At 40.1% G+C, this 26,531-nt stretch overlaps 5 protein-coding genes across 7 annotated transcripts; all 5 read right to left on the reverse strand.

The window, feature by feature from the left end:
- Window positions 1-266: 266 nt before the first annotated feature.
- LOC114434946 (CMRF35-like molecule 3) lies at window positions 267-3,322 on the reverse strand. Its single transcript, XM_028404417.1, has 8 exons — window positions 3,256-3,322; window positions 2,527-2,569; window positions 2,128-2,451; window positions 1,708-2,025; window positions 1,530-1,625; window positions 1,339-1,458; window positions 1,171-1,235; window positions 267-630 (listed from the first exon to the last, which is right to left on the reverse strand). The coding sequence occupies exons 2-8, from the start codon at window positions 2,567-2,569 to the stop codon at window positions 598-600; spliced, it is 999 nt and encodes a 332-aa protein (XP_028260218.1). The 5' UTR covers window positions 3,256-3,322; the 3' UTR covers window positions 267-597.
- A 2,398-nt stretch (window positions 3,323-5,720) lies between these two features.
- On the reverse strand, window positions 5,721-9,489 carry LOC114434933 (polymeric immunoglobulin receptor-like). Of its 2 annotated transcripts, XM_028404398.1 has the most exons (8): window positions 9,380-9,489; window positions 8,999-9,041; window positions 8,503-8,841; window positions 8,052-8,369; window positions 7,893-7,976; window positions 7,032-7,139; window positions 6,926-6,960; window positions 5,721-6,319 (listed from the first exon to the last, which is right to left on the reverse strand). In XM_028404398.1, the coding sequence occupies exons 1-8, from the start codon at window positions 9,407-9,409 to the stop codon at window positions 6,275-6,277; spliced, it is 1,002 nt and encodes a 333-aa protein (XP_028260199.1). In that variant the 5' UTR covers window positions 9,410-9,489; the 3' UTR covers window positions 5,721-6,274. The 2 variants fall into 2 exon arrangements, with proteins under 2 accessions (XP_028260199.1, XP_028260206.1); XM_028404405.1 differs by lacking the exon at window positions 7,032-7,139.
- A 1,681-nt stretch (window positions 9,490-11,170) lies between these two features.
- Window positions 11,171-12,025, reverse strand: LOC114434796 (mannose-specific lectin-like). The gene is made up of 3 exons (XM_028404202.1): window positions 11,896-12,025; window positions 11,517-11,610; window positions 11,171-11,413 (listed from the first exon to the last, which is right to left on the reverse strand). The coding sequence occupies exons 2-3, from the start codon at window positions 11,604-11,606 to the stop codon at window positions 11,171-11,173; spliced, it is 333 nt and encodes a 110-aa protein (XP_028260003.1). The 5' UTR covers window positions 11,607-11,610; window positions 11,896-12,025.
- Window positions 11,917-18,913, reverse strand: LOC114434785 (polymeric immunoglobulin receptor-like). Of its 2 annotated transcripts, none has more exons than XM_028404191.1 (8): window positions 18,872-18,913; window positions 18,367-18,409; window positions 17,937-18,263; window positions 17,520-17,837; window positions 16,721-16,825; window positions 16,618-16,652; window positions 16,203-16,301; window positions 11,917-12,038 (listed from the first exon to the last, which is right to left on the reverse strand). In XM_028404191.1, the coding sequence occupies exons 1-7, from the start codon at window positions 18,881-18,883 to the stop codon at window positions 16,242-16,244; spliced, it is 900 nt and encodes a 299-aa protein (XP_028259992.1). In that variant the 5' UTR covers window positions 18,884-18,913; the 3' UTR covers window positions 11,917-12,038; window positions 16,203-16,241. The 2 variants fall into 2 exon arrangements, with proteins under 2 accessions (XP_028259992.1, XP_028259984.1); XM_028404183.1 differs by lacking the exon at window positions 11,917-12,038 and adding an exon at window positions 16,106-16,123.
- Window positions 18,914-19,743: 830 nt separating this feature from the next.
- On the reverse strand, window positions 19,744-26,273 carry LOC114434778 (polymeric immunoglobulin receptor-like). Its single transcript, XM_028404170.1, has 7 exons — window positions 25,853-26,273; window positions 25,427-25,744; window positions 24,239-24,538; window positions 21,529-21,612; window positions 21,246-21,350; window positions 21,109-21,164; window positions 19,744-20,306 (listed from the first exon to the last, which is right to left on the reverse strand). The coding sequence occupies exons 1-7, from the start codon at window positions 26,205-26,207 to the stop codon at window positions 20,142-20,144; spliced, it is 1,383 nt and encodes a 460-aa protein (XP_028259971.1). The 5' UTR covers window positions 26,208-26,273; the 3' UTR covers window positions 19,744-20,141.
- Between the last annotated feature and the right edge of the window lie 258 nt (window positions 26,274-26,531).

Below are 26,531 nucleotides of genomic sequence, written 5' to 3' on the forward strand. Positions count from 1 at the left end.
GGGCCAAAGGCCTTTTTAATGGCACTGCACCAGGCCCAGGTTCACATACAAAGATCACCACCAGTAAGGCTTGCACAATGCATGAAGGAGTGAAGGAAACTAATAAAAACTGTTGAAGAATGGAGACCACAATGTTTCCAAGGGACCTAAAAAACTGACGGACCAGACTGTGACAGAGAAACTATCCAGACCAGTTTGGGGTCAGATTGCTGATTTGGTCAAAATTATTAAAATGTGTAAAAAAAGGAATTTGGAAAAAGATGACAGACAGTTATTCTAACTTTATTATAAGGAGTAAATCTGTTCTGTCAACATGCTAATGTGCTACAATCCTTGAATAAAAGACAAACCTTGTTCAAAATTCAGCAATAAAGCAGTTGAACTACAGTTTTACATAAATATACTGACAGTAGCTCAGTTGTTGTTGATTTCTTTTAGTACAAAATCTTACAATACAAAGTTCAGCTACACTATAGTACAGCATAGTTTTTACTTTCAGTGAGACAAACACAGTCGATGTTGTGTGTTGCAGTGAGGCTTTGGTACACACTTCCAGCTGATTGTCACTGTGACTGATGCTCCTCCTTTGAATCCACATCAGCAGGCGGTGTACTCTGGATTTTCATATGTCTAAACACAAGAAGACGTGGTTACTTTAAAGACACTAATTCTGGGTTTGTTCTTGAAAGTAGAAATGTAAGATATGGAGACAAGGCAGACATTTATGGTTTTAAAAATTTGCCTTATAAAGTTTATGAAGTTTGATAAAGAGTTTACATTGTGACTCTGTCTCTCACAGACACTAAACTAGTGTCAGGCCGGCTGATTATATGCCGCATGATGTGAAAAAAAGAGATTTATTCAGCTGGTGACCTCAGCTGTGTTATCATTTAGTGCGACTCATGTAAATCAATGTGTTTCTGGCCAACACTTTGTCAAACACACGTGCAGATGTGTTCAGAAAGGCCATGCAGGTTTTGTAGATGTTTAAACTTGGCTGTGATGAAAGCTTCCAAAGATACTCAAAGAGAGAGGGGGGTCAGCGGAGTCACACCATGCACCCATCGAGGTCTGATTCTCATTGAAAAAGTTTGAGGTGCTCAAGAGAACCCCATCACAGCCTTTAGGAGGAACTGGAACACTTGTGGTGCTGCAAGCATGTTTACGTACAGGACTGATCGTCCTCTGCTCCACTGCTTCAGTACTGCTCAGCATCATCACACTGACTTCACTTCCTGCAACAACACAACAAAGAACAGATTACAGCTGATCTGTCTCTGTGTGTTTTTATGTGTGTGTGTGTGTGTGTGTGTGTGTGTGTGTGTGTGTGATGTCTACCTTGCAATTTGCGGACTTTGTTTCTATAGACCATGACAAAGATGAACATTATGAACAGCAGTGTCAGCAGAGCCAGAAATGCAGCTCGAATGTAATTAAAGATGGTGAAAAGAGTCACATCTGTAAGAAAAGAAGAACATATATACACTTATTAAACACCTCACACACAAGAAACACACAGACACACATACCTCTGAAAGGTTTGCTGGTCATGTATGTTGACTGTGTTGTGACAGGTTCCACTGTGATGTTATTTGGTGTCATGGTGCTGGTTTGCTGTGAAAAAACTGTCGAGAGAAATAATCTTTACTTTTACAACATTTACGATGTTTGACTAAAAAATGTGTAACTGTCACTGTGACCTCTGACCGTTGACTTCCAGCTCAACAGCAGAGAAATCATCCAGTCCAGTGTTTCTATGGACACCACAAAGGTACGACCCAGAATCCTTTTGGGTCAGATTGGTGATGGTCACTGTGAATTGTGACTTCCTGTCATCAGTCAGTGTGAACTGTGTGGTTTGTTTGCTGTCAGAGGTGACCACAGCCTGCTGCAGACATGTGGAGGGCTGGTTTCCTCTGCAGATGTACTTCAGGTTGTTCTGGTCCACAGACTCATATGGACAGCTGATGGACACTGAACCTCCATCATAACTTTGGACTTTACTCACACTGTGACAGCAGCTGTCTGTCAGGAAGATAATCAACATCAGAAAGACTGAAATATTAAATAAATGGCTCATTAGTTCATTATAAACTGAATTGTCCACACACTGTCTTGTTTATTTACCTGGCTTTATTTCCACTCTGACTTCAGTGTAGATATCCTTCCCAGTCCTCGTCACTCCACACCAGTATTTTCCAGCATCCTTGTGTTGAAGATCAGAGATGGTCATTGTGAATTTTCTTGTTCTTTTGTCATCATAGATGGAGTATTTGTTCTTCTTTGTTTGTGATGTTGTAATAAGAACATCACTGTATCCACAGTCGTTCCTGCACAGGTACTTCTCTTGAGTCTTATAACCCTGATCATAGGAGCAGGAAACACGGACATCACTCCCCTCATATCCAGACACATGGATCACTGCTGCATCTGTCACACAGCTCAGAGCAGCTGTGAAGAGAGAAACAAAATGATTACACAGTAAAGTCAGGTTGTATTTGTTTTAAATGAAACAATATAACTTACTGCAGAGGATGAAGAGCAGGTGTTGAAGGATCCACATCTTCATCTTCAGAGAGAAAACACACAAACTAAAGCCTCTCAAGTCTTTTCAGCGTTTAGTGTGTGGAACAGTTTGTGTGATCATCAGGTTTGTAAATGTGAGAACTTCATAGTTCTGCATTTAGGTCAAATGACCACAGTGTTTGTATCCGGGTCTCTTAAGATGTGAGGTTGGTACAGACCGAGATACACACTTTAAAAAAGTTTAATAACACATGAACATAATGCCTGATTTTCATACCATAAAGCTCAACCTTAGACATTCTCATGTATTTCTACATCATATTTTCATAAACTTTATGTAACTGTAGTGGTTAATTCAGGCTGTGCATTTTAACATTCTGATCACCAATGTATTGATTCTGCACAAATGACATTTGGTCCATACTGTGAGTGGAAACATTGCTTCCAGAAATAAACACACTTTATGTTGGATAATCCTGCTCTCATCCTGTTGTGAGTCTCTGAGGATCACACACATCATCATGTTCTGATCCTGTTGAATAATCAAACCTAACAATGTGCTGCTGTTTCCCTGTGGTGTTCATGTGATATGCAAAAGAACATGGACGTGTTGTTTCTGCTCTGTCACAGCTATTCTGTTGTTATTTGACAGCATATAAAAAATCCTCCTACAAAGATGGAAGATGTGAACATCTTATGAACTATAATAAACAGCAGTGATGGTCTTACCTACTGACTGCTGAACCTTGCTGTAGTTTCCAACAGTCCACTGTGAGATCTGTGCTGTGTGATCGTCAGATAGAAAGAAGTGGAAGAGGCGGAAGAAACATCGCCTTGCAGACTAAAGCTGTGATCACTCGTCACCACAAACATTCAGTTAGTTCTGTAGTAATTTCCTGTTATCTGTGTGTAGGGCTGCAGTGCAGACAGACTGACAATCTGTGCTAAAAATGTTGTTGAATATTATGTATATTTGTTTTGAGATGTTTTTATTCCATTAGAACATGTGACCTTTCCCCCTTCATAAGCACTAATAACACAGTAATTCTTTAATTATGGCCAAAAACATCTGAAAAGTTGCACCAAACGTCATCAATGTAAAATATAAACACAATTCAAATCCAAACTTTATGAGTAACAGTGTATTAATAAACTTCATTATGGTGGGATTTTCACAATAAGAAGACAGAAAACCTGAAAACAAAAACACCCCCAGTTATGCAGGGAGTTGTAAATTATAAAACTGTGATATAAAACATGACTTGTTGGCAGAAACAATTCAGTGCTTGATTACCTTTGACTGTGAAAATGCTGCCTATGGATCAATCAAAATGACAAAATATATGAACACTATTTGCAATATTTGTGAAGTGATTGATACAGGTACAAGCAGGTTCACAGTTGTCTAACACTAATGTAGCTCTCAGCGTAAGTTCAATCAGGAAGACTCTATTTCCCATCATTCACCATTTATCCCTATCCGCTTCCTAATCTTTCTCCCTCTATCCCTCACTCCTCTGCTCCCCCTCTCTTCCACTCTCTTAGTCAGGTGCTTAATAGAAAGCACCTCCCTCACCAATCAGCTGTCGCTTTCCATCCCTCTCCTGACCAATCACAGCTTAGCACGAAATTTAAAAGTCTTTGTCTCTTCTCCAGCTGTCTTCTGATCGAACCCGGCAACCCTCCTCCACCCCAAGCACCACCAGATCCACGCCAGTAAGGCCTCCTATTTCCGGCCCTCCAGCTCTCCACCACCACCAGGTCTAGACCCCGGGGGGGATCTTATGATCCAGCGGCCTCTCCTCTTGCGTTTTCCCCCCTTTCCGGATGTGGTCTTCACGATGGGGTCTAGGACGCCAATGCACATTCAAACTTCGTATTTAATAAATCTTTCTCATTCAGTTCGCTGAGTCTCTCATGATTGAACTGAATGTATCAGTCAACAGCACCAGCAGAGAGCTAATCAGACTAAGAAAAGCTGGTTGGTATGGCCCATGTCTGCATGCTCTCCCTTCTCTTTCTAGAATGTATGGTTATGGTTACCACTTGGGGAAAAAGTGTAAAGAACACTGTAAAATTATTCCAACACAGGTTCAAGTTCCACATTCATACTGTCATGTCAGTTTCCAACTCAAGACATTAAAGTGTCTCACACAAAGCCTCCGAACCTGCAGGGGGCAGTGGGGGAATGTATTGACTGCTGGACTTCCTGAATCCCACTTCCTGTAGTAGGTTTCTTCTGGCCTGCTACTCACAGGGAAATGTTTGAGAACAAAGGAAGACACACAGACCTGTCAGTAGTGATGGGTTTTCGAGGCTTTGTTGAAGCCTCGACACCTGATTCAAGAAAAAGGTTCATTACTCGAGGCTTCATTGACACAGTAGCTCGAGTAGGACATCTAGTGGTGAATAAAATGAACTGCGGTGTGTGTTATTGGTTCATGGATCTTTGGGATTTGACTGCCCATGCACAGTCTCGTTCCAAGTTTCACTGGTTTCAAGCTAACACAATACAGTACATATATTAAAGAAAGATGTTATTACCATTATACTAATATATTGTTTAGATGTTTAATTGCAGTAAGTAACACAAACCTAGTGACAGGGTTTCGATCCTGTGTAAAGGAGTGAAGTGTGATTTTTCCTAAAGCAGGCACTTACGTTCGACTGTAAGTGTGACTATGACGGACCTAGAAATAATATCACATTTCAGTTGCACTGCTATGGGATTTGACATGGATAATTACTGATAATATAAAATAATAATTATAATCACATATGTTGTGTTAAGAATACTTGAAATGCATAGGAAAGTCTGTTTTGGGGTTCATTGGTGATTCACATGACAAACCGAACCAATCACATGGTTCGAAGCACTCAACTGCTTCAAACTGAAGTGGTTCAAACGTCACTAGTCACGTGACCAAAGCAAGCCTCGGCACAGTGGTTCGAAACAATTGCTTTATGAGCTACCGCGCATGTGTCGAAGCCTCGGGTGTCAGAGGACCATCCTTACCTGTCAGCAGACCCTCACCTCAACAACTCTCTCAGCTTAAGGCAAGACACTGAAGATACAACTGGTAAAGACTGGACTTAATAAACAGATAAATGCATATAGAAAATTTAAGTTGAAATGTTTAACAATGAAGATTGTTTATTTGTTTAATTAGAGCTACATTGCCATGTTTTTTAGTTAAGTCCTGTTGTGATGTGTTGGTTTAAAAATATTTAATATTGTTTTTTTGCTTTATTTTTAAAGGTTATCAACCTATTATTCCTTCAAACTGACTTCTAAATAAAGGAAAATAAGAGAATTAAGTGTTAGCCGAGCAGTTTTTCAAGTTTGGGCAGAAGGTGAGGAAAAAAACCAGGCATAACTTGACACATAATTAAAATGAATGTACAAGTATTGTAAGTGTAACATGACAAGAGCACATTGTGTGCAGTGTGCTCAGTTATTTCCCTTCTCTCAGTAACAGCTTTCATATAAGAAAGTAACTTACAGTATGGAGTATTATTTTGGAGCAGTTATCCACAGTTTCATAAACAAAATGCAGTTTGTTCTGTTAAAACTAAGAAACAAGTATTTTATATTCTCTACAGTAAATAAACAGAGACTGTGTGCCATCCTTATAGTTTGGTGCTATTAGGCTTCATGGAAATGTTGATTACAGTAGAGTTCTTCTGTCACTGTGATGTTTTCATAGTTTGGTACGGCTTTGTCTGCATCGTCATGGTGACAGGCGCTCTACTCTTTCTGTTTAGACATTACAATATCTCCATTTTCATAGATCTGAAGAAAAACAAAGAGCATAAAACAAATTCTATTAATTCTATCATGGAGGGACATTCAGGCTGCTTTAAAAAAAAAAAACATTGCTGTGTACAATGTAGCAGAAGTGAAGTGATGACTCCAGCCCCTAAGTGGAACCACAACAGATCACCATCGATCATGAGACCAATACAATTTTAAGTCTGAGTTCTAGTCACCCTGACAACGCAAACCGTTTTCTTTTCACTCAGTGTTAATTCTGTGTTTTTTAACGCAGTTGAATTTGAGATAAAAAAAACTTCTGGATGAGGTTAGCCATTAAAAACAGAGTAAGGGGTTAGATAAAGATCATCCCATGAATTCATACAATTAAACATCATTTTCATTTTCAAGGAAACCATTTTTAGCTACCATCAGGATCAACACATACAGATGTGGACACATGTTCCAACTAGTACTGAAATATCGACTTCATGCTCCATCTTCCTGGTGAGAATAGGTTCAGGGCCAAGGATTTAAGTATTGCTAAATGCTCTTGCACACTATAACTATGTCCGGCATAGGGTCAGAACAAACGATTATTTTGAAACTTAATATCAGCACATGGAGGCAACAATGTTTACTTACATGATTAAATGTTCTCCTCTCTCCTCCACAGACTCCTGAAAGAACACAACAATGAATATTGGAGCTGATCTGAGTTTGTCTGTGTGTTTCTGTGTGTAAAATGTACCTTGAGTTTTACAGACTTTGTTTTTGAAAACAAAAACCAGGACCAATGTAATGATCAGTAGCAGAGTCACAGGCAGAATGTAAACCAGATGTGGGAAGTCAGTCACATCTAAAAGACAAAAGACATGATCTCAGCTAAACTAAAATAGATCCGACTGAAGACACAATCACTGTCACGGTCCCAGCGTGAGTCAGGGCGTTTGTTTTGTATTTGGTTTGATTATGTCTGTTCTTGCTTTATTTCTTGTCTTATTTTAAAATCACAGACTCTCCTCTCGTTTCAGGGGTCTTGACTTCGCCCCTCCTCATGTTCTCCCTCCTCCTCCCGGTGATCACCTGTGTCCCTTTGTCAGCCTTGATCCCTGTGTATATATTCTGCATCCTCCCCTCACTCGGTGCCAGTTCGTCTCGTCTATTACCTGACTTACCAGCCGACCTATTCTCCAGCAGCTGAGTAACATTTTACCTTGCCTTATTGTGTCTAGAGTCCTTGTTTGGCCTTATGTGTTTTTTGAGAACCATAGACTCAACCTTGATGTGTGTTTTTCCCCTCCTGCCGGCTTGCTTCGAGTTTTGTGTTGTTTGCCCCTGTGGATTTTTTGTGCCTATAAACTTTTTCCGGGGATGCAGGTCTAATAAAGAGCCTCAACCTCCTCCCTGCCTTCCGTCTCGCGCTTGAGTCCGTCCGCAACCCCCTGACAATCACACTGTCACACTGACTGTTAATGAGTTGCTTTGTTCAAAATAATGTTTCTCTCTAATCTCTTCATGTTCTTTTCAATATTAGAATCGCTTCCGACAGTCTGCTGTGAATCTGAGACACAGCAGTAAAGGGAAGATACACACACACAGAAACACGTACCGTTGATGTGTTTGTTGGTGGTGTTTATTGTCGACTGTGTGTGTGTGACAGGTTTCTCTGTGCTGGACTTCACACAGCACCACACTGTCAGAAAGAAAGAACACAATTAATAAAAAGTTCCATATGCAGGATGTTAAATTTGTCACTGTGACATCTGACCTTTGACTTCCAGCTCAACAGCAGAGAAAACATCCAGTCCAGTGTTTCTATGGACACCACAAAGGTACGACCCAGAATCCTTTTGAGTCAGATTGGCAATAGTCACTGTGAATTGTGACTTCCTGTCATCAGTCAGTGTGAGCTGTGTGGTTTGTTTGCTGTCAGAGGTGACAACAGCCTGCTGCAGACATGTGGAGGGCTGGTTTCCTCTGCAGATGTACTTCAGGTTGTTCTGGTACACAGACTCATATGGACAGCTGATGGACACTGAACGTCCATCATAACTTTGGACTTTAGTCACACTGTGACAGCAGCTGTCTGTCAGGAAGATAGACAACATCAGAAAAAAAACAAGTTCAGAAAACACTCACATATAACATTTTGATAGACACATCAATAACCATGTTGATGCACTGTAAATAAAGAATTGCTTGAACTTTTGTTTATTCACCTTTCAAAATATCCACTCTGACTTCAGTATAGATATCCTGCCCAGCCCTTGTCACTCCACACCAGTATTTTCCAGCATCCTTGTGTTGAAGATCAGAGATGGTCACTGTGAATTTTCTTACTGTTTTGTAGTCAAAGATGAAGTATTTGTTCTTCTTTCTTTCTGATGTTGTAATAAGAACATCACTGTCTCCACAGTCGTTCCTGCACAGATACTTTTCATAGGACTCATAACCCTGATCATAGTAGCAGGAAACACGGACAGCACTCCCCTCATATCCAGAAAAATAGATCACCTCTGCTGCATCTGTCACACAACTCAGAGCAGCTGTGAAGATCTCTGAAAAATCAGAAAGAAATCAGATCTGGAGATAGATATTTAATAATTTAAATATTAAATCTATTAAAAGAACATAACAAAGATGTGCTAAACTTTTACTTTATAATGCAGACATAATCACAGCTCCAACTTTCACAGACAAGTGTTACTAACTTACTGCAGAGGATGAAAAGCAGGTTTTGAGTGATCTTCATCTTCACCTTCAGAGAGAAACCACGGAGACAAAAAGACCAAAAGAGATTTCCTTGTTTAAAATCATAACTGAGTTCAGACTTTTCTGTACAGTCTTACAGATCTATATTGTCAAATGATGTACCTGCTTTGAGATCATCCCTTTTTAGCGATGTAAGAGCAGTTAGTTTTATCTTATCATCTATGTATAAACCTAATGACAATATTCTACTGAAGAACTCCTAAACCATTCACATTGGTTTCTCAAAGCATTTCTGCATTCATTTCGAACAATAATCTGTAAGTGTATTGTATTTATTTAGCTGACAATTTAGCATGTACAGATTAATAGTCCTAAAAATCTTACCCATGAAGAGATGGCTCTCGTTATGTTCATGTCCTCAGTGAATCACCCTGCAGTACATTGAAGGTGCTTTGCTTCTCTGTTTGTGTGTAAACCTGCTGCAGGGGTCTTCCTGACTGAATAACTTCCTGTCACAGGACCACAGAGCAGAACGCAACCACAACTACACAAGAATAAAGCAGAGCTTTCAAACTGTGTAAATAGTGACTTATCGGTTAGAAGGCAGAAGTATTGTTGTCTTTTACGTGTGTGTGTGTGTGTGTGTGTGTGTGTACTTGCACTTATGCTACACTTTAATGTGCACATATGTTCACTGATTTCATTTCTTTAATTTCATTTTAGGGTTTTTTAACATTAACATAGAAAACGAAATAAGGAAGAGGAAGGCTAATTGTGTGACTGATGGATGCATTAACATTGTGTTGTGAATAGGCCGATGTGAGAACTAACAGTGAATCAGGGAAAACAGTCCAAACAACACAATTAAATGCAGTGTGTTATGGAATGGGTATCAGCATGTTCCTCGTTCTCACCTTCAAGCATTCCAGGGGCACAGCATCAACTTTCCCCTGAATTCCTTAAGGAAGCACAAACAGACTTTTTTCACAAACATAAATGAGGAAGAAGGAAGAGCATGAGCAACCTGATCATCATGACAAGGAACTCCATCAGTACTAACCAGGAGCTGTACAAGGGAGAGACCCTTCTCAGTGAAAATGGACAATACAAAGCTGTCTTCCAGGTAAGGACACAGTTCTTGGTTTTTATTTGTCTAGTGTGAATACACGAGAAACATGAGACTTCAGTGTCTCTCATACTACATTTACAGGAAGATGGAAACTTTGTCCTCTACGGCTAGTCAAAGGTTTGGACCACGAACACCGTTGGCCCTGCCCCGTACAGAATCCTTCTGCAGTCGGACAGAAACCTGGTGATGTACACCTGAAAAAACATTCCTGTCTGGAGTACTTAGTTTCCCCACAGGGATTAATAAAGTAAATCTTAATCTTAATCTTACTGGCGCCTACACAACCCCAAATGATGATGTGAGATGAAAACAACTCTGCTCTTACATAGCCAAAAAGAGATGATCACAAAGCAGGTACATCGTTTGACAACTTTCTGTAACACTGTACAGAATCTATTGATGTGTCATTTGTGAACATCTTGTTCAATATGAACTAATCTTTTATATCACTTGGGTGTAAAGTCATCTCACTGAGTGGTTCGGTCACTTCTCTCGCCACACGGCAGGCAGCTGCATAAGCTCAGTTGGCAGGACAGGAAACAGAAATGATTAGTTCACGACTCGTTCGTCCTCGGGTACTCGTTCTTTTGTCATGTGACAGCCAGGCCGCTCAGGCTGTGTAAGAAGCAGTTCTCCTTCTCCTTCTTGTTCATCCTTGTTTATTGCTCAGCCCATGCATCAAATGTTCATGCTCGAGTATGTGTTAGAAAACAATATTCATGCAGGAAGATGTTGCAGGCAGCACCTGTTGTCTGTCCCATTTGTACATCAGCAGCTGAACCTGATTCACAGTCAGTGTTGCTTCCTAACTGGACAGGCTGATTTCACAGAAGTGTGATTGGCTTGGAGTTACATGGTGTTCTTTAACTCTTCCCCTTGTTTTGTTTTTTTAGCAGTATATATTTAAATATAACTATATAAGTCAATAACTATATTTACATATACACACACACAAGAGTAACATCAGACCTCTTTTATTTCATTCTCAGATGAAGACATGTGTCTTTGGGTACATCATGGTTTTAGTTAATAATAACATGAGAGGTTTAAGAGCTCCAGACTCTTTCTCCATTGCTAGTAAGAAGAAGGTGACCATCATTGGTCACGGTCAGACGCATCGTCAGCTGAGGTTGGGTTACGTAGGTGCCAGTACTCCAGACAGGACTGCTTTGTTGGGTGTACATCACCAGGTTTCTGTCCGACTGCAGAAGGATTCTGTACGGTGCCGAGCCGCCGGTGTTTGTGGCCCAAACCTTTGACCAGCCGTAGAGGACAAAGTTTCCATCTTCCTGTAAATGCAGAATAAGACATACTGAAGTCTTGTGTTTCTCGTGTATTCACACTAGAAGAATGAAATGACAGAAAAATAAAAACCAAGAACTGTGTCCTTACCTGGAAGACAGCTTTGTATTGTCCATTTCCACTGAGAAGGGTCTCTCCCTTGAACAGCTCCTGGTTAGTACTGATGGAGTTCCTTGCCATGATTCTAACAAGAAAAAGGAACAAACTGTGACTCTGTAAATCTTTCTTCTCTGGTGACTCCTGTAGCTGAGTGTTTAAACTCAGAACGAGCTGAGATGGAGGACGAAGTCTTCACACATCAGGGTGTCTCCTGACCCAAAATGAGACAGTGGTGGTGCTGCCAACCTGATCATCCACACATGGATCCATTTGTACCATGTGTCCAGCCGGCTCCAGTAATAGTTAAAATAATAATGGGTGGAATTAATAAAAAACTACCATTATCTTTTTTATCCATTGTGTCACTTACCAGTAGTTGCGAAGTCCTCCTGTCAGAGAAGCAGATGCTGATAATACTGCAAAGCTGAATTTATACTTGACAGTACTCTGATCAGCTTGTCTGGCAGGTTGCTCATGCTCTTCCTTCTTCCTCATTTATGTTTGTGAAGAAACCTGAATTAAAGACAACGAATACAGATTACAAAAAGTGCAAGGGAACACATGAGCCCCTAACTACACCTCTACACCAATGAGAAAAACTGTTTGTACTTCCTTGGGGAATTTTTAGAGTCAGGGGAAACTGATGCTGTGCCCCTGGAATGCTTGAAGGTGACAATGAGGAACATTCTGATGCCTGCAGATTGATGGAGCAGGTTTTACTAGGTAGACACAATGATGTGATTATTGTGCAGCAACATCTGGTGGCTCTCTACTCATAATTTACAAAACTGTTGTGTGTGACAAGACACACACACACACACACACTTCCTTAGATTTCTCCAGCATCATCCTCTCTCCACAGACTCTTTCATAAAACAGTACATTTAATTGTGTTTTTGTTTGTTTGGATGGTTTCCCCTCACTGAGTGGTTCGGTCACTTCTCTCGCCACATGGCAGGCAGCTGCATAAACAGAAATGATTAGTTCACGACTCGTTCGTCCTCAGGTCCTCGTTCTTTTGTCACGTGACAGCCAGGCCGCTCAGGCTGTGTAAGAAGCAGTTCTCCTTCTCCTTCTTGTTCATCCTTGTTTATTGCTCACCCCATGCATCAAATGTTCATGCTCAAGTATGTGTTAGAAAACAATATTCATGCAGGAAGATGTTGCAGGCAGCACCTGTTGTCTGTCCCATTTGTACATCAGCAGCTGAAACTGATTCACAGTCAGTGTTGCTTCCTAACTGGACAGGCTGATTTCACAGAAGTGTGATTGGCTTGGAGGTACATGGTGTTCTTTAAAGAGCAGTAATTCCTAAACCTTGCTTCAATTTGGATGTGTCACTGGCCAAATATTTCTGGGCCTAACTGTATATACTGCTAAAAAACAAGGGGAAGAGTTAATACACGGCTGCCTCTTTTTCAAGGGACAAAAAGAAAATTTTTGTCCCTTGAAAAAATTGACAATTGACTTAGAGGCTGCAAACTAAATAAAATAAGTAAATAACAAGGCTGCATGGACTCTTCTCTCGTTAACCTGTCATCAATTAAGCAGTTAAAATGTCTGGAGCTGACTCCATGTGCATTTGGATGCTGAATAGACCTAGGTTACAACTAAAAGTGAATCAGGGGAAACAATCCAAACAAAAAACAACACAATTAAATGTACTGTTTTATGAAAGAGTCTGTGGAGAGAGGATGATACTGGAGAAATCTAAGGAAGTTTGTGTGTGTGTGTGTGTGTGTCTTGTCACACACAACAGTTTTGTAAATGATGAGTAGAGAGCCACCAGACGTTGCTGCACAATAATCACATCATTGTGTCTACCTAGTAAAACCTGCTCCATCAGGCATCAGAATGTTCCTCATTGTCATCTTCAAGCATTCCAGCATTCCAGGGCTCATGTGTTCCCTTGCACTTTTTGTAATCTGTATTCTTTACCTTGATTTCAGGTATTTTCACAAACATACATGAGGAAGAAGGAAGAGCATGAGGAACCTGCCAGACAAGCTAATCAGAGTACTGTCAAGTATAAATTCAGCTTTGCAATATTATCAGCAACATGAGACTTCAGTATGTCTTATTCTGCATTTACAGGAAGATGGAAACTTTGTCCTGTACGGCTGGTCAAAGGTTTGGGCCACAAACACAGTTGGCTCGACCCTGTACAATCCTTTGGCAGACGGACAGAATCCTGGTGATGTACACAAAACAATACAGTCCTGTCTGGAGAACTGGCACCTACACACAACGACGCAGCCCCAACCTGACGTCGCATCTGACCGTGACCAATGATGGTCACTTTCTTCTTACTAGCAATGGAGTAAAAGTCTGAAGCTCTTAAACCTCTTATGTTATTATTAACCAAAACCACAATGTACCTAAAGACACATGTCGTTGTCTGAGATTGAAATAAAAGAGGTCTGATGTTACTCCTGTGTGTGACATATATATATATATATATATATATATATATATATATATATACATATTCATATATATAGTAATCGCAATTTCTCTCTGTGTGTGTATATATATATATATATATATAGATATATATACACACACACACACATATATATATATATATATATATGTGTGTGTGTGTGTTTGTGTGTGTGTGTATACATATATATGTATAGGGACACTTCTGAAAGAGACATCATAGTTTTTCACCACTGGGAGGCAGTATATTTCCCTTTAATATATATATATATATATATATATATATATATATGTTTTTGTAATATAATGTTATCTTTCAGAGTTTATATGTTCTCATCACATTTTTTTTAAATTTATTTTTATGTAATTATGTAATGTATAAGTGAAATGTTATTTTAATTTAACGTATTACTGAAATGGTATTTTAATTTTTTATTTTATGTTTTCTATTTATTTTTCATTGCATTTTAAATTATAATTTATCTTTATTTTGTTTTCCTGCTGAATTCACCTGATGGTGGGATCAATAACTAATAATTTATTTATCTTTTTATTCTATTTCCTTGTATTTTATGTCCTGGAAGTTGTGCGTATGGCCACGCATGCAACGTCATCACGTTGCTTATGCTAATGAGTAATTAGCAGTAGCTCTTGCGTTCCTCCCTCACAGGAGCTGCTAGTTTTGTCGTAGCTGATGGCGCTTCATTTGAAGTCATTAAATTGTGTACACAGTTCGCATGTTAGTGGCTTGTCATGCACAAATCAAGATTCGCCGACATTTTACATTTACGAAGAAGTTTTAGTTTCCAGGAGCTTCACACATCTTTACGGGAATTTTATCTACCACAGGTGAGGACATCAGATGCGGGAGCTCCACAGTGAGTGGGACGGAATGATGTGTTCCAAACTTCAAAGGGAAGCTGTATCTCTCACTTAAAGGTTAGTGATAACTTGATTGCAAGCTACGTTAGCCGCTAATGCTTAATTGTTGCTTAATTGTTGTCAGGTGTGTTACCTTGTTAAGCTAAATAAACTTTAAGATAACATAAATTGAACAGGTTAAAGCTGTGGCCTACACAGCAGCGACAACCTTGAGTTTATAGGGTTAAAACTGTGCAGCCCTGTCATAGGAACTGTGTGCTATGCTGGTGCAGAAGTTTCGTTTCAAGCCATTAAATTGTGGCAAGCTAACAATGCTGAAGCAGTGTGTATACTCACAAAGTTTGGAGGATTTTTTTATACAACGCCATTTATACGTCATATTTTCAATTATACAAATCGTTTGCTGTGCTGAGACTGCTTACCTACTACAGTGTAACAGCAGTCAGTAGGTCGTCAGGACAAGACTGTCCTGTAGCTCTTGCCTCTATGAGGTCCAGTGTGTACACTAGTCCCAGAATGTGTGCACACAAGCCTTTCAACAGCAAGGCCATATACATTTCACCCTGTGGTGTATGAACATTGTTGATTTATGATCAACAATGATCTGGAGTGTATAAACAGGACGTGTGGTGTCTGCCACTTGCACTGGGACCAGTGTGCATTGCAAATTTCCAAAAATTGTCCAGGATTTTTCTTTAGGATATCTGTCGCTAGGGATGTTCCGATCATTTTTTTTTTGCCTCATTTGATTTTGATTATCTGCCAATATCAAGTCCCAATCTGATACTTTTAGAGTTCTCTACAAAAGCGAATGGCGGGTCAATTATTGCGATCATTAGTGCTGTCTTGGCTGTGATGACATGGGGCATATAAATGTTGATGTGTGTGTGCTTCAACTTTGTCAACACTGTCCCATTAAAAAATACACACAAACATGACCTGTACAGCCGCACAGATTCAAAAATAAAATCCTGTCCAGTGGTTGTGGATAACCACCTCAGCCTAGGGGAGTTGGTTCTTTGGCACTGGGCAGGAGGAATGCCAAGTGATCCCAGTGAACAGTGTAATGCAGAGCTGAAGTCAGTGCAGCTGTTCGTACAGTCTTTATAGGCATTGTGTGAGTCTGATTGAAACCAGATAAGGGGTGCTGGCTGGCCTAGCTGCCAGGCTAAAAGCAATAACAAGGAAGCACTACAGGCAGGCTGCATCGTTCATTAGATCCTTATGTATTCTGTCAGCCAATATTTCAAGCCAGAGTTTGTGTGAAGAGGAAGCTGAAAGTTGAGCAGTTTTTGATTAGATGTAGTACATTTGTGTAAATGTAGAAAAAAGTTTATGGCACATGTCTCTTACATTTTCCTCGTGAGGTAGCTCCCCATCTGCATTGTCATATTAACAGGCACTTTTCTGTTTCTGCTTTGACCGCATTACAACATCTTGGTTTGCATAAATCTTAAGAAAAACAAGGAACACATTATGTTAATGCCGTAATGGTGGTACACTGTGGTGCACATCGGGTCCAAGAGGTGACTTGATTCAATGACTGGACCAAAGTTTTAGGCCAGAGTAGTCTTACAGTGTTGTTTGCTCAGTGGTCTGCTATTAAAGAAGCATTGGGGTGTGCAGTCAGAGGATACACACTTTAACTAAAACCATCCACTGTGATTTCAGTGGAGTGATGACCCTATTCTGTGTTAAGTGGCTCCAGCACAAGCTAGTGTCAAAAGGCTACCATACCAGAGGAATCGATTAGTCTGTGTTTACTTACATGATTAAACGTCCTCCTTTCCCCTCTACAGACACCTGAAAGAAACCAACAAAGACTTTACAGCTGATCTGAGTGTGTGTGTGTTTGTTGTGTGTAAATGTACCTTTTAGTTTGCAGATTTTGTTTATCAAAACCATAACAAGGACTAATGTTATAATCAGGAGCGGAGTTAGAGCTGCAGGCAGAATATAATCCTGGTATGTCACATCTGAAAAGACAAATAAGCAGAACCAAATGTACACCCACAATTGTATGCCATGTTTCTGTTTCTTTGTGAGAATTCACACACTCACACTGTTACACAGACTGTTAATAATTTACTTCCTGGTTGCACTAACCTATACCTGTGTAGCTCAGGCAACGCATTAAGGCAAGCCTGTTTTTGTGTCAGTCATGTGACATATTAACATAGTCTTACTCCATTTTACAGCCATGTCTACAACTGTTGCTCCTCCTAAATATGTAAAGGGTGATGGAACAGCTGATTTCTAGAAAACTGATCAGTTGTTTCCAGAGCTGCACCTTAAAGGGCCTGTCAAAGTCTGTTAGGGCCATTTCTCTTGCTTACAGATGAACCTATTCTACCTCACAATGAGGCCTTGATGTTGCCTCGATGGTGAAAGACCTCACTGTAATCACAGAACCTGGAAAAATGCAAGTAATCCTATGTTCACATGGAGATTCTGAACCATGCCAGTAAAGAGACTTTTTTATTAATACAAAAGTTGCTTATACACACAAATGTCAGTGGTTTGTGCAGGAAGTTTGTGGTGTGATGTGATGCGATTGACTGTGTGTGTCAGGTTACACAGTGCTGCATTTCACAGTGTTGCTCCATGAGGGGAAAAAAACCCAACTGTTTAAAGGTTTCAATTGTAAAGTGTGTCACTGTGACCTCTCACCTGTGACTTCCAGCTCAACAGCAGAGAAAACATCCAGTCCAGTGTTTCTATGGACACCACAAAGGTATGACCCAGAATCCTTTTGGGTCAGATTGGTGATGGTCACTGTGAATTGTGACTTCCTGTCATCAGTCAGTGTGAACTGTGTGGTTTGTTTGCTGTCAGAGATGACCACAGCCTGCTGCAGACATGTGGAGGGCTGGTTTCCTCTGCAGATGTACTTCAGGTTGTTCTGGTACACAGACTCATATGGACAGCTGATGGACACTGAACCTCCATCATAGCTTTGGATTTTAGTCACACTGTGACAGCAGCTGTCTGTCAGGAAGATAATCACCATCAGAAACCAGCCACAGAATAACTTTTTGATAGACTTCTACAGGCATTAGAAGAATAATAGTCATTTGGTTTATTCACCTGGAAAAACATCCACTCTAACTTCAGTACCGATGTTGCTTCCACCCTCGACCACTCCACACCTGTATTTCCCAGCATCCTTGTATTGAAGATCAGAGATGGTCACTGTGAAGGTTTGGGCCTTTTTGTCATCATTGATGGAGTATTTGTTCTTCTTTGTTTCTGATGTTGTAATAATAACATCACTGCCTCCACAGCCGTTTTTGCACATGTACTTCTCATAAAACTCATAACCTTGACTGTAATTACAAGAAACACGGACAGCACTCCCCTCATATCCAGACACATGGATCACCTCTGCTGCATCTGTCACACATGTCAGAGAAACTGAAGAAAGAGATAAATTATCAAGAGATAATTAAAGCTGTGTTAAGACCAAAATATTTGGGGATGTCCACCACACACATACCGTTACTTTAATTTTACTTACTGCAGAAGATGAAGAGCAGGTTTTGAGGGATCTTCATCTTCACCTTTTTAATAAAAAAATGCAGAAACTAAAGCAAATATTTAAAAAAATATCGATTGAGTACATTTTTTAGTCCCCACATGTGTTCAAATGAACACTAAAAAATAAGAACTGAAAATGCAGCAACACAGAATGTTTGACTTTTTTTCTCAGAATTCTAGAATTCTAGAAAAACTCAGAACTCAAATTATTTTTTTACAGTGCTGGTCATCCTCTTATGTACACTATTGACAAAGAATAAGAAGCAGTTCTGTGCCGTCAGATGATGTAACGGCGCCGACACATCTCTCTTGTTTTGCCATATACGATTATCATACATTAGATGTTGTTACTATCAAACTTTGTAACATTATTCTGTTTTTTAGATACGATATGTTTCTGTTTGATAAAATGTACATTAAGTCTTCAGTCATTGTATATATTTAGCTCATGTTTTAGGGTGTACATGAGAATATGATGATCTTACCTGTGAACTCATGGTGTTATCTCTGAATCACCTCCAGCAGAGTGAAGCTGCTTTGCTTCCGTTTCTGTGTGTGCTTGTGGTGGTCTTTCTGGCTGTGTAACTTCCTGTTGTATTGAAGGAGGGCCAAAGTGCAGACACAACCACAACTAGACATGAGCAATGCAGTGCTTGTTTTAAAGTGACTGTGTAAGTGGTGGCTTACACATTGGATGGCAGGCAGTTTGAGTTTTAGTCTACATATAGCACTGCAGCATCAACGGTGTCTGTACTGAGTGTAATGTTTAAACAGTACCAGCAGAGGGTGCAGTGTGACACCTGTCAGACTAGTTGTTTGCAGGAAGTGTAGAGCTCTTATGAGAAACTAACAGACTAACCAGATAGCCAGTGGATGTGCCCACTTCTGGCATTGATACTGCACCGATGGCCTTCATCTGGCTCTGATGAAATAGATGTGAGCAAACATGTAAAAGAGCAAATGTGGCTCAAAATCCCTTTGGCTAAGGTTTGTTTTTCTTTACACTATATTGTGTATGTGGCCCTAAAGTGGCCCAAATGCTGGCCAAAGATTCCTCTTTATCTAAACTAAAAGTGTCTCAAAGTGGAAATATTAACTTCTTGATAACTTCTGACTCCTTCTATCATCCAACTGACCATCAGCAGGATGCCCCCCCCCTTCTAAGCCAGGTTCCAGCCCAGGTTTCTTAAACAGGGAGGTTTTCTTTTCAGTGTTGCCTTAATTGTTTGCTTCTAGATGCTGTCAATCAAGACATTTTACCTCTTTACTGATGAAGCCACTGCTACTGTTATAAAATATGACCTGGGGCAAAAAGAGTCTAGATGGTGCTTATTTGTCATTGTTTATAAAGCATCATACAATTTAAAAAAATACAGAGTGAACACCTTGAAAAGCACATTACAAGCAGAACTGTACTGACTTTCTGGACTATTTATAGAAAGAGAGAGATGACCCATATCTTCATATGCAGAGTGCAGATTTTTGATTCATGAATACTACACAACGATCATAAGTACAAATATATATTAGAGAAAGTCCACAGGAGTTGAAGAAATCATACATTCATATCATTTACAGGATCTTGTATTTTATCTGCTCTTCCCAAAAGTTTTCCTTTCCACAGTTTCATAGATAGAGTGCAGATCCCAAATTTCCCCAAGGGACCTTCCCAAAGGGATTAATAAAGTATATTCTATTCTGTTCTATAGTTATATAAACACAAGCAATTAAAATGTACTGAAATTCTGAAGTCTTTCATACATTATTGGCTTTGTGGAAGTTTTGATTACAGTAGATTTCTTCTGTTACTGTGAAGTTTTCATAGTCTGGCTGGTCTTCATCTGCATCAGTGTGGTCACAGGCACTCTCCTGTCCAGTCCTCTGCTTTGAGTACATGATTGCTTCTTTATTTGCATAAACCTAAAAAAAAGAACACACACTTATGAGGACACTTGGTGTTTATTCAAACAAAAAAACTAAAATAACAAAAACCTAGGATCAAGGAAACAGTATTCGAATGTTGCTGTGGTGGATCGAGCACCAGTTTTGAGTAGAACTTCAAAAAGCAGAAACAGGAGTAGGAGACAATCAAAATGTAGTGGCTAATTTATTTTCATTTTACCGGAACTAAAAGAGGCGGTCCAGCAACTGATCAAAACCTTTAAAAGTGAAAAACAGAAATAAAAACTGTGAAAACAGATCTCAGTAGTTAATAGCCCCACCACTGTTGCCGATCACTTCAAAAATTTGCATAGGCATGCTGACCAGCCTCTTTCAGTTTCGATGAAATACAAATATAAAATAACTTGGCTACTAAAAATTGTTTTTCTCTTCTGTATCTTTGCTGGCAGTTTTACTGTATACTGTATCTTTCATTTTTATCTTATCCTATTTTTGCTACTGCTGTATCTGCGCTGTTGCATTGATGCACTTTCCCTATTGTGGGATAAATAAAGGGTTTCCTTATCTTAATCTTCTGTTTTTGCATCTTGAAGCTCTAACTTGCAGCCTGGTTTCAATCCACCAGAGCAAAATTTGAATACTTGTCATTTTTCCTCTGGGTTCTAAGATTTTGATCAGCAGTGTAACTTGTGACGTAAGCCCGACTAATATTACATTTGTCAGTAAGTTATTATCTCCACTATATTCTAAATGAGATGTGGGATAAACATGGAAAGTTCTGTTGTCAGCTATGAACACTTTATGTTTTGGTTTTGCTTACATCTGCTGCACAGTGTGCCCCGCTTGGCCCGGATCTGCCACTTGTGACCTCAGGTTCTGAAAACATACAGCGATAATTCATGGTTAAGCTTTGGTTTCATGCACTGTCCTGCGCGTGCATATGAATGAAAACTATACCTTGCACTCTGTAGCATTTGTACTTGCAGACTGTGACCATGGAAATTACTATCAGTATGAGCAGCACGGCAGGTACACCAGCAGCCACATAGAGCCACACGCCATCTGAAAAAACAGAAACAGTGGGGGTGTTATTTCATAACAGACCACAGTAACAGTATACTTTTGGGTATTAAATGCAGAAGTTGATTAGAAGTGCCGCTTCATAAACTATCAAGTGTAACCACAATGAATGTTTAACATGAATTTAACATTAACACCACCCTTAAAGACATACATGTACCTTTAAAAGGTTTCCCATGGGTTTGTGTTACGGTTATTTCCACAGAGATGGAAGGGATCACAGTGCTGGTGTGCTGTGGAAAGACTGTCAGAGAAAATTACACATTCTAATGTAGACACTTTATCACACATAGCAGTTAACAGGCGGCAGGGGAGAGGGGGGGGTGTTATGAAAACATATCTGCAGACTTCAACCAATAGCTGCTTTTGCACACTGTCACATTGTCAATAGCAGTATAGTCACACCACTAAAATTATACCTGTGAATGTCAATCATCTTTATCAAAAACGGATGTGATCATTTATCTTGCAGCAGGAAGTGGCTAGTGGCTATGCTCAAATATACACTCAACAAAAATATAAACGCAACACTTTTGTTTTTGCTCCCATGTTTCATGAGATGGACTTGAAGATCTAAACTTCATTCCAGATACACAATATTACCATTCCTCTCAAACATTGTTCACAAATCTGTCTAAATGTGTGATAGTGAGCACTTCTGCTTTGCTGAGATAATCCATCCCACCTCACAGGTGTGCCACATCAAGATGCTGATCTGACATCATGATTAGTGCACAGGTGTACCTTAAACTGCCCACAATAAAAGGCCACCCTGAAATGTGCATTTTGTTTCTGCTTTATTGGCGGTCTGGGGACTCAGAACCAGTCAGTATCTGGTGTGACCACCATTTGCCTCATGCAGTGCAACACATCTTCTTCGCATAGAGTTTATCAGATTGTCTATTGTGGCCTGTGGAATGTTGGTCCACTCCTCTTCAATGGCTGTGCGAAGTTGCTGGATATTAGTGGGAACTGGTGCACACTGTCGTATACGCCGGTCAAGCACATCCCAAACATGTTCAATGGGTGACATGTCCGGTGAGTATGCTGGCCATGCAAGAACTGGGACATTTTCAGCTTCCAAGAATTGTGTACAGATCCTTGCAACATGGGGCCGTGCATTATCTTGCTGAAACATGAGGTGATGTTCATGGATGTATGGCACAACAATGGGCCTCAGGATCTCATCACGGTATCTCTGTGCATTCAAAATGCCATCAATAAAATGCACCTGTGTTCTTCGTCCATAACAGATGCCTGCCTATACCATGACCCCACCACCACCATGGGCCACTCGATCCACAACATTGACATCAGCAAACTGACATCAGCAAACGCTCACCCACACGACGCCACACACGTTGTCTGCCATCTGCCCTGAACAATGTAAACCAAGATTCATCCGTGAAGAGAACACCTCTCCAACGTGCTAGACGCCATCGAATGTGAGCATTTGCCCACTCAAGTCTGTTACGGCGACGATCTGGAGTCAGGTTAAGACCCCGATGAGGACGACGAGCATGCAGTTGAGCTTCCCTGAGACGGTTTCTGACAGTTTGTGCAGAAATTGTTTGGTTATGCAAACCAATTGTTTCAGCAGCTGTCTGAGTGGCTGGTCTCAGACGATCTCGGAGGTGAACCTGCTGGATGTGGAGGTCCTGGGCTGGTGTGGTTACTCGTGGTCTGCGGTTGTGAGGCCGGTTGGATGTACTGCCATATTCTCTGAAACGCCTTTGGAGACGGCTTATGGTGGAGAAATGAACATTCAATGCACGAGCAACAGATCTGGTTGACATTCCTGCTGTCAGCATGCCAATTGCACGCTCCCTCAATGCTTGTGGCATCTGTGGCATTTTGCTGTGAGACAAAACTGCACATTTCAGGGTGGCCTTTTATTGTGGGCAGTTTGAGGTACACCTGTGCACTAATCATGATGTCAGATCAGCATCTTGATGTGGCACACCTGTGAGGTGGGATGGATTATCTCAGCAAAGCAGAAGTGCTCACTATCACACATTTAGACAGATTTGTGAACAATGTTTGAGAGGAATGGTAATATTGTGTATCTGGAATGAAGTTTAGATCTTCAAGTCCATCTCATGAAACATGGGAGCAAAAACAAATGTGTTGCGTTTATATTTTTGTTGAGTGTATTATTGATGATCTTTAAGTCATCCTGAACTCGGACCAAAATTTTCATAGCCATATTAAATTCTGTTCTTCAACAGACTTTTACCATCACTAATGTCATAAGACTTAACAAGATGCATCCACATAACATTATTCCTGTTCTAAAATTTCTACACCGGCTCTGTCTGCACAGAACTGGCTTGTGTATAGATCTCTTATTAGTTTAAAAGTTACATACTGTGTGTCTCTGACACAGACCTGCCGGTCGCCACAAGTAAGGGAGAACTAACATGGTGAAACAGCCTTTCACTTTCATGCCACAAAAACCTGGAGTAAACTCACAGATGATGATAGGCCCTGACTCTATATAACTAATAACTAGTTATTATTAGTTGGTAACTAATTCCCGACTTTTGAACATGGACAATTGTGATAAATTTTGCAGTGCAAATACAGCTGCCTCGCTTTGCCAATTAAAAACCTACCAGAGAAGAGAGAGAATACAGACTTCTTAAGGGAAGTCACAAAATGCCTTAAAACATAAGTATGACTAATGAGACAGAGAAGCTTATACCTTTGTTAAAACTAGCTGTTGACACAGATCCTGATACAGAGGTGATAGAGTGGTTTTGACAGGTTTCGTTTCTGTGGGCCTCTCATTCCTATTTTTAGCACAGTCCCCTTTAGTAACACATTAAAACACCATGTCTTAGACCTGAGCTCACTGATATTGATCTTACCTACTGACAGATGAATTTTTGTGTAGTTTGCAACACTCCACTGTGAGTCTGAGCCACACCAGTATGTCCCAGCATCACCTGCTTCCAGCTCTGTGATTGTTACAGAGAAAGAGCTGGAAGAAGCATCTTCTTGCAGTGTGTATCGACTCTGACTCCTCGGCATGTCTGTGCAGGTGCTGCGATGGTCTCCTTTACAGAGGAACTTTCTGTTATCATGGTGTTGTGGTGGATAAGGACACTGTAAAGTCACTGGATGTCCCACAAAGCCATTTGCAGTGCTGGATCTCACACAGCACCACTCTGTCAGAAAGTGAAGGGGACGTTATTTAGAAATTTTACAAGTAAGGATTCAAACACATTTATGTGTATTTATAGTTTTTCACTATTATTTGTATTGGTTCAGTGTGATGTCACATGTCTTCAAAAAGAAGATGGTGAGCAAAACTGAGTTGCTTAAACCCTGTCAGCTGATTTCTATTAAAATCATATGAGTAATGTCTATTTAGAGAGAATTCAGAGGAAATGATTCACTTTCATGGACCTTGCCTCAGTGAAAGCTATGCTGAGTGAATAATGGCATCTAATTCCTAGAGCCTAGATTGCTTTTGTGGTTTACCTTATGATTAACTTAAAATGCAGTGTAACTAAAACTGTTAGCTGGATAAGGTTAGCTTGTCTTTCCCTTTAACAAAGTGATAGTTTGCTAGCTTGTTATATTACTTCACAAGCTAATGTGATGCATGATACCAATGATTGACAAAGTGCTGTATTAGTCCTGTGCAACACTGATGGTTAGTGAGCTAGCTACTGATGTTACTTCAGTTGTCAGCTAACCGTCAATTGTTCAGATATGTCCTGGGAACCCATGGATGTTATCCAGTCGCACAGTATTTTGAGCAAGCTTAGACCTCTACCTGGTACTTGTAGCTGCTACCCTGTCTTTATCTGTAGGCTCTATATCCCCAATAATGCAGGGTTGAATTAAAAAAAACTGCCGAATTAGTCAAATCAATGTCCGGACAGAAGCTTAACATCCACGGCTGTCATGATTTAAGAATAGTAGTGCAGCCTATAGGTCATTAAAAGCTTGCATGCATGTTTCAAGAGTTCTGTTATCCTACCAATGTGTTAATTACTATATTTAAAAAAAAACAGTTTTACTACAACAGCATGATGTATAACCCTCACCTGTGACTTCCAGCTCAACAGCAGAGAAAACATCCAGTCCAGTGTTTCTATGGACACCACAAAGGTACGACCCAGAATCCTTTTGGGTCAGATTAGAAATAGTCACTGTGAATTGTGACTTCCTGTCATCAGTCAGTGTGAACTGTGTGGTTTGTTTGCTGTCAGGGGTGACCACAGCCTGCTGCAGACATGTGGAGGGCTGGTTTCCTCTGCAGATGTACTTCAGGTTGTTCTGGTCCACAGACTCATATGGGCAGCTGATGGACACTGAACCTCCATCATAACTTTGGATTTTAGTCACACTGTCACAGCAGCTGTCTGTCAGGAAGATAATCAAGTTCAGAAAAAGACTAAAAACACTCTGTTTTCAATCTATCTCATTTGTTCCTTCGATTTTATTTTCATGTGTGGTAAATTCTGACTTACCTGCCACTACAGACACGCTGACTTCAGTATAGATATCCTTCCCAGCCCTCGTCACTCCACACCAGTATTTTCCAGCATCCTTGTGTTGAAGATCAGAGATGGTCACTGTGAATTTTCTTGTTCTTTTGTCATCATAGATGGAGTATTTGTTCTTCTTTGTTTCTGATGTTGTAATAAGAACATCACTGTCTCCACAGTCGTTCCTGCACAGGTACTTCTCATAAAACTCATAACCCTGATCATAGGAGCAGGAAACATGGACATCACTCCCCTCATATCCAGACACATGGATCACTGCTGCATCTGTCACACAGCTCAGAGCAGCTGTGAAGAAAAACCATGAAAAAGGTGTCATGATGAAAACAATGACTTACTTCAAAGATTCACTGCAGAGATTTAAAAGCATGCTGTGAGAATGATGAATTTCCGTATTTCAAAGAAACAAAAGCTTGAAGGGAAGTCTTTTCTAATGTTGTTACACCCACCCTGAGGGCCAGCCTGCCATGAAGATATTTCAGTTTCACAGTTTCACTTCTGTTTTTCTCTGAAGAAGTCAAAAGAACCACAGCAAAAATAACAAAAATAAAAGTATTTTGATTGTTTTAAAGTAGTAGTAGTAGTAGTAGCATTTTACTGACACTTAAAGCCTGGGTGTGTCTGACTGAATATTTCTCATAAA

Source organism: Parambassis ranga, chromosome 1 (assembly GCF_900634625.1).
Source record: "Parambassis ranga chromosome 1, fParRan2.1, whole genome shotgun sequence".
In the NCBI taxonomy this organism is placed as follows: Eukaryota; Metazoa; Chordata; class Actinopteri; family Ambassidae; genus Parambassis; species Parambassis ranga.

Coding starts and splice junctions, on each gene's coding strand:
- LOC114434796 (XM_028404202.1), bottom strand. CDS start 11,606: ATGGCAAGGAACTCCATCAGTACTAACCAGGAGCTGTTCAAGGGAGAG. Junction 11,414..11,516: donor AATACAAAGCTGTCTTCCAG/GTAAGGACACAG, acceptor CTGCATTTACAG/GAAGATGGAAACTTTGTCCT.
- LOC114434933 (XM_028404398.1), bottom strand. CDS start 9,409: ATGAACATAACGAGAGCCATCTCTTCATGG. Junction 9,042..9,379: donor CGAGAGCCATCTCTTCATGG/GTAAGATTTTTA, acceptor TTCTCTCTGAAG/GTGAAGATGAAGATCACTCA. Junction 7,977..8,051: donor TGTTGAGCTGGAAGTCAAAG/GTCAGATGTCAC, acceptor TCTTTCTGACAG/TGTGGTGCTGTGTGAAGTCC.
- LOC114434778 (XM_028404170.1), bottom strand. CDS start 26,207: ATGACACCTTTTTCATGGTTTTTCTTCACAGCTGCTCTGAGCTGTGTG. Junction 21,613..24,238: donor AAAAATTCATCTGTCAGTAG/GTAAGATCAATA, acceptor TTTCTCTGACAG/TCTTTCCACAGCACACCAGC. Junction 21,165..21,245: donor CAAATGCTACAGAGTGCAAG/GTATAGTTTTCA, acceptor GTATGTTTTCAG/AACCTGAGGTCACAAGTGGC.
- LOC114434946 (XM_028404417.1), bottom strand. CDS start 2,569: ATGAAGATGTGGATCCTTCAACACCTGCTCTTCATCCTCTGCA. Junction 1,626..1,707: donor TGTTGAGCTGGAAGTCAACG/GTCAGAGGTCAC, acceptor TTCTCTCGACAG/TTTTTTCACAGCAAACCAGC. Junction 1,236..1,338: donor CAAAGTCCGCAAATTGCAAG/GTAGACATCACA, acceptor GTGTTGTTGCAG/GAAGTGAAGTCAGTGTGATG.
- LOC114434785 (XM_028404191.1), bottom strand. Junction 17,838..17,936: donor TAGAGTGGATGTTTTTCCAG/GTGAATAAACCA, acceptor TCTTCCTGACAG/ACAGCTGCTGTCACAGTGTG. Junction 16,302..16,617: donor AAAGGAGGACGTTTAATCAT/GTAAGTAAACAC, acceptor GTTTTTCTTAAG/ATTTATGCAAACCAAGATGT.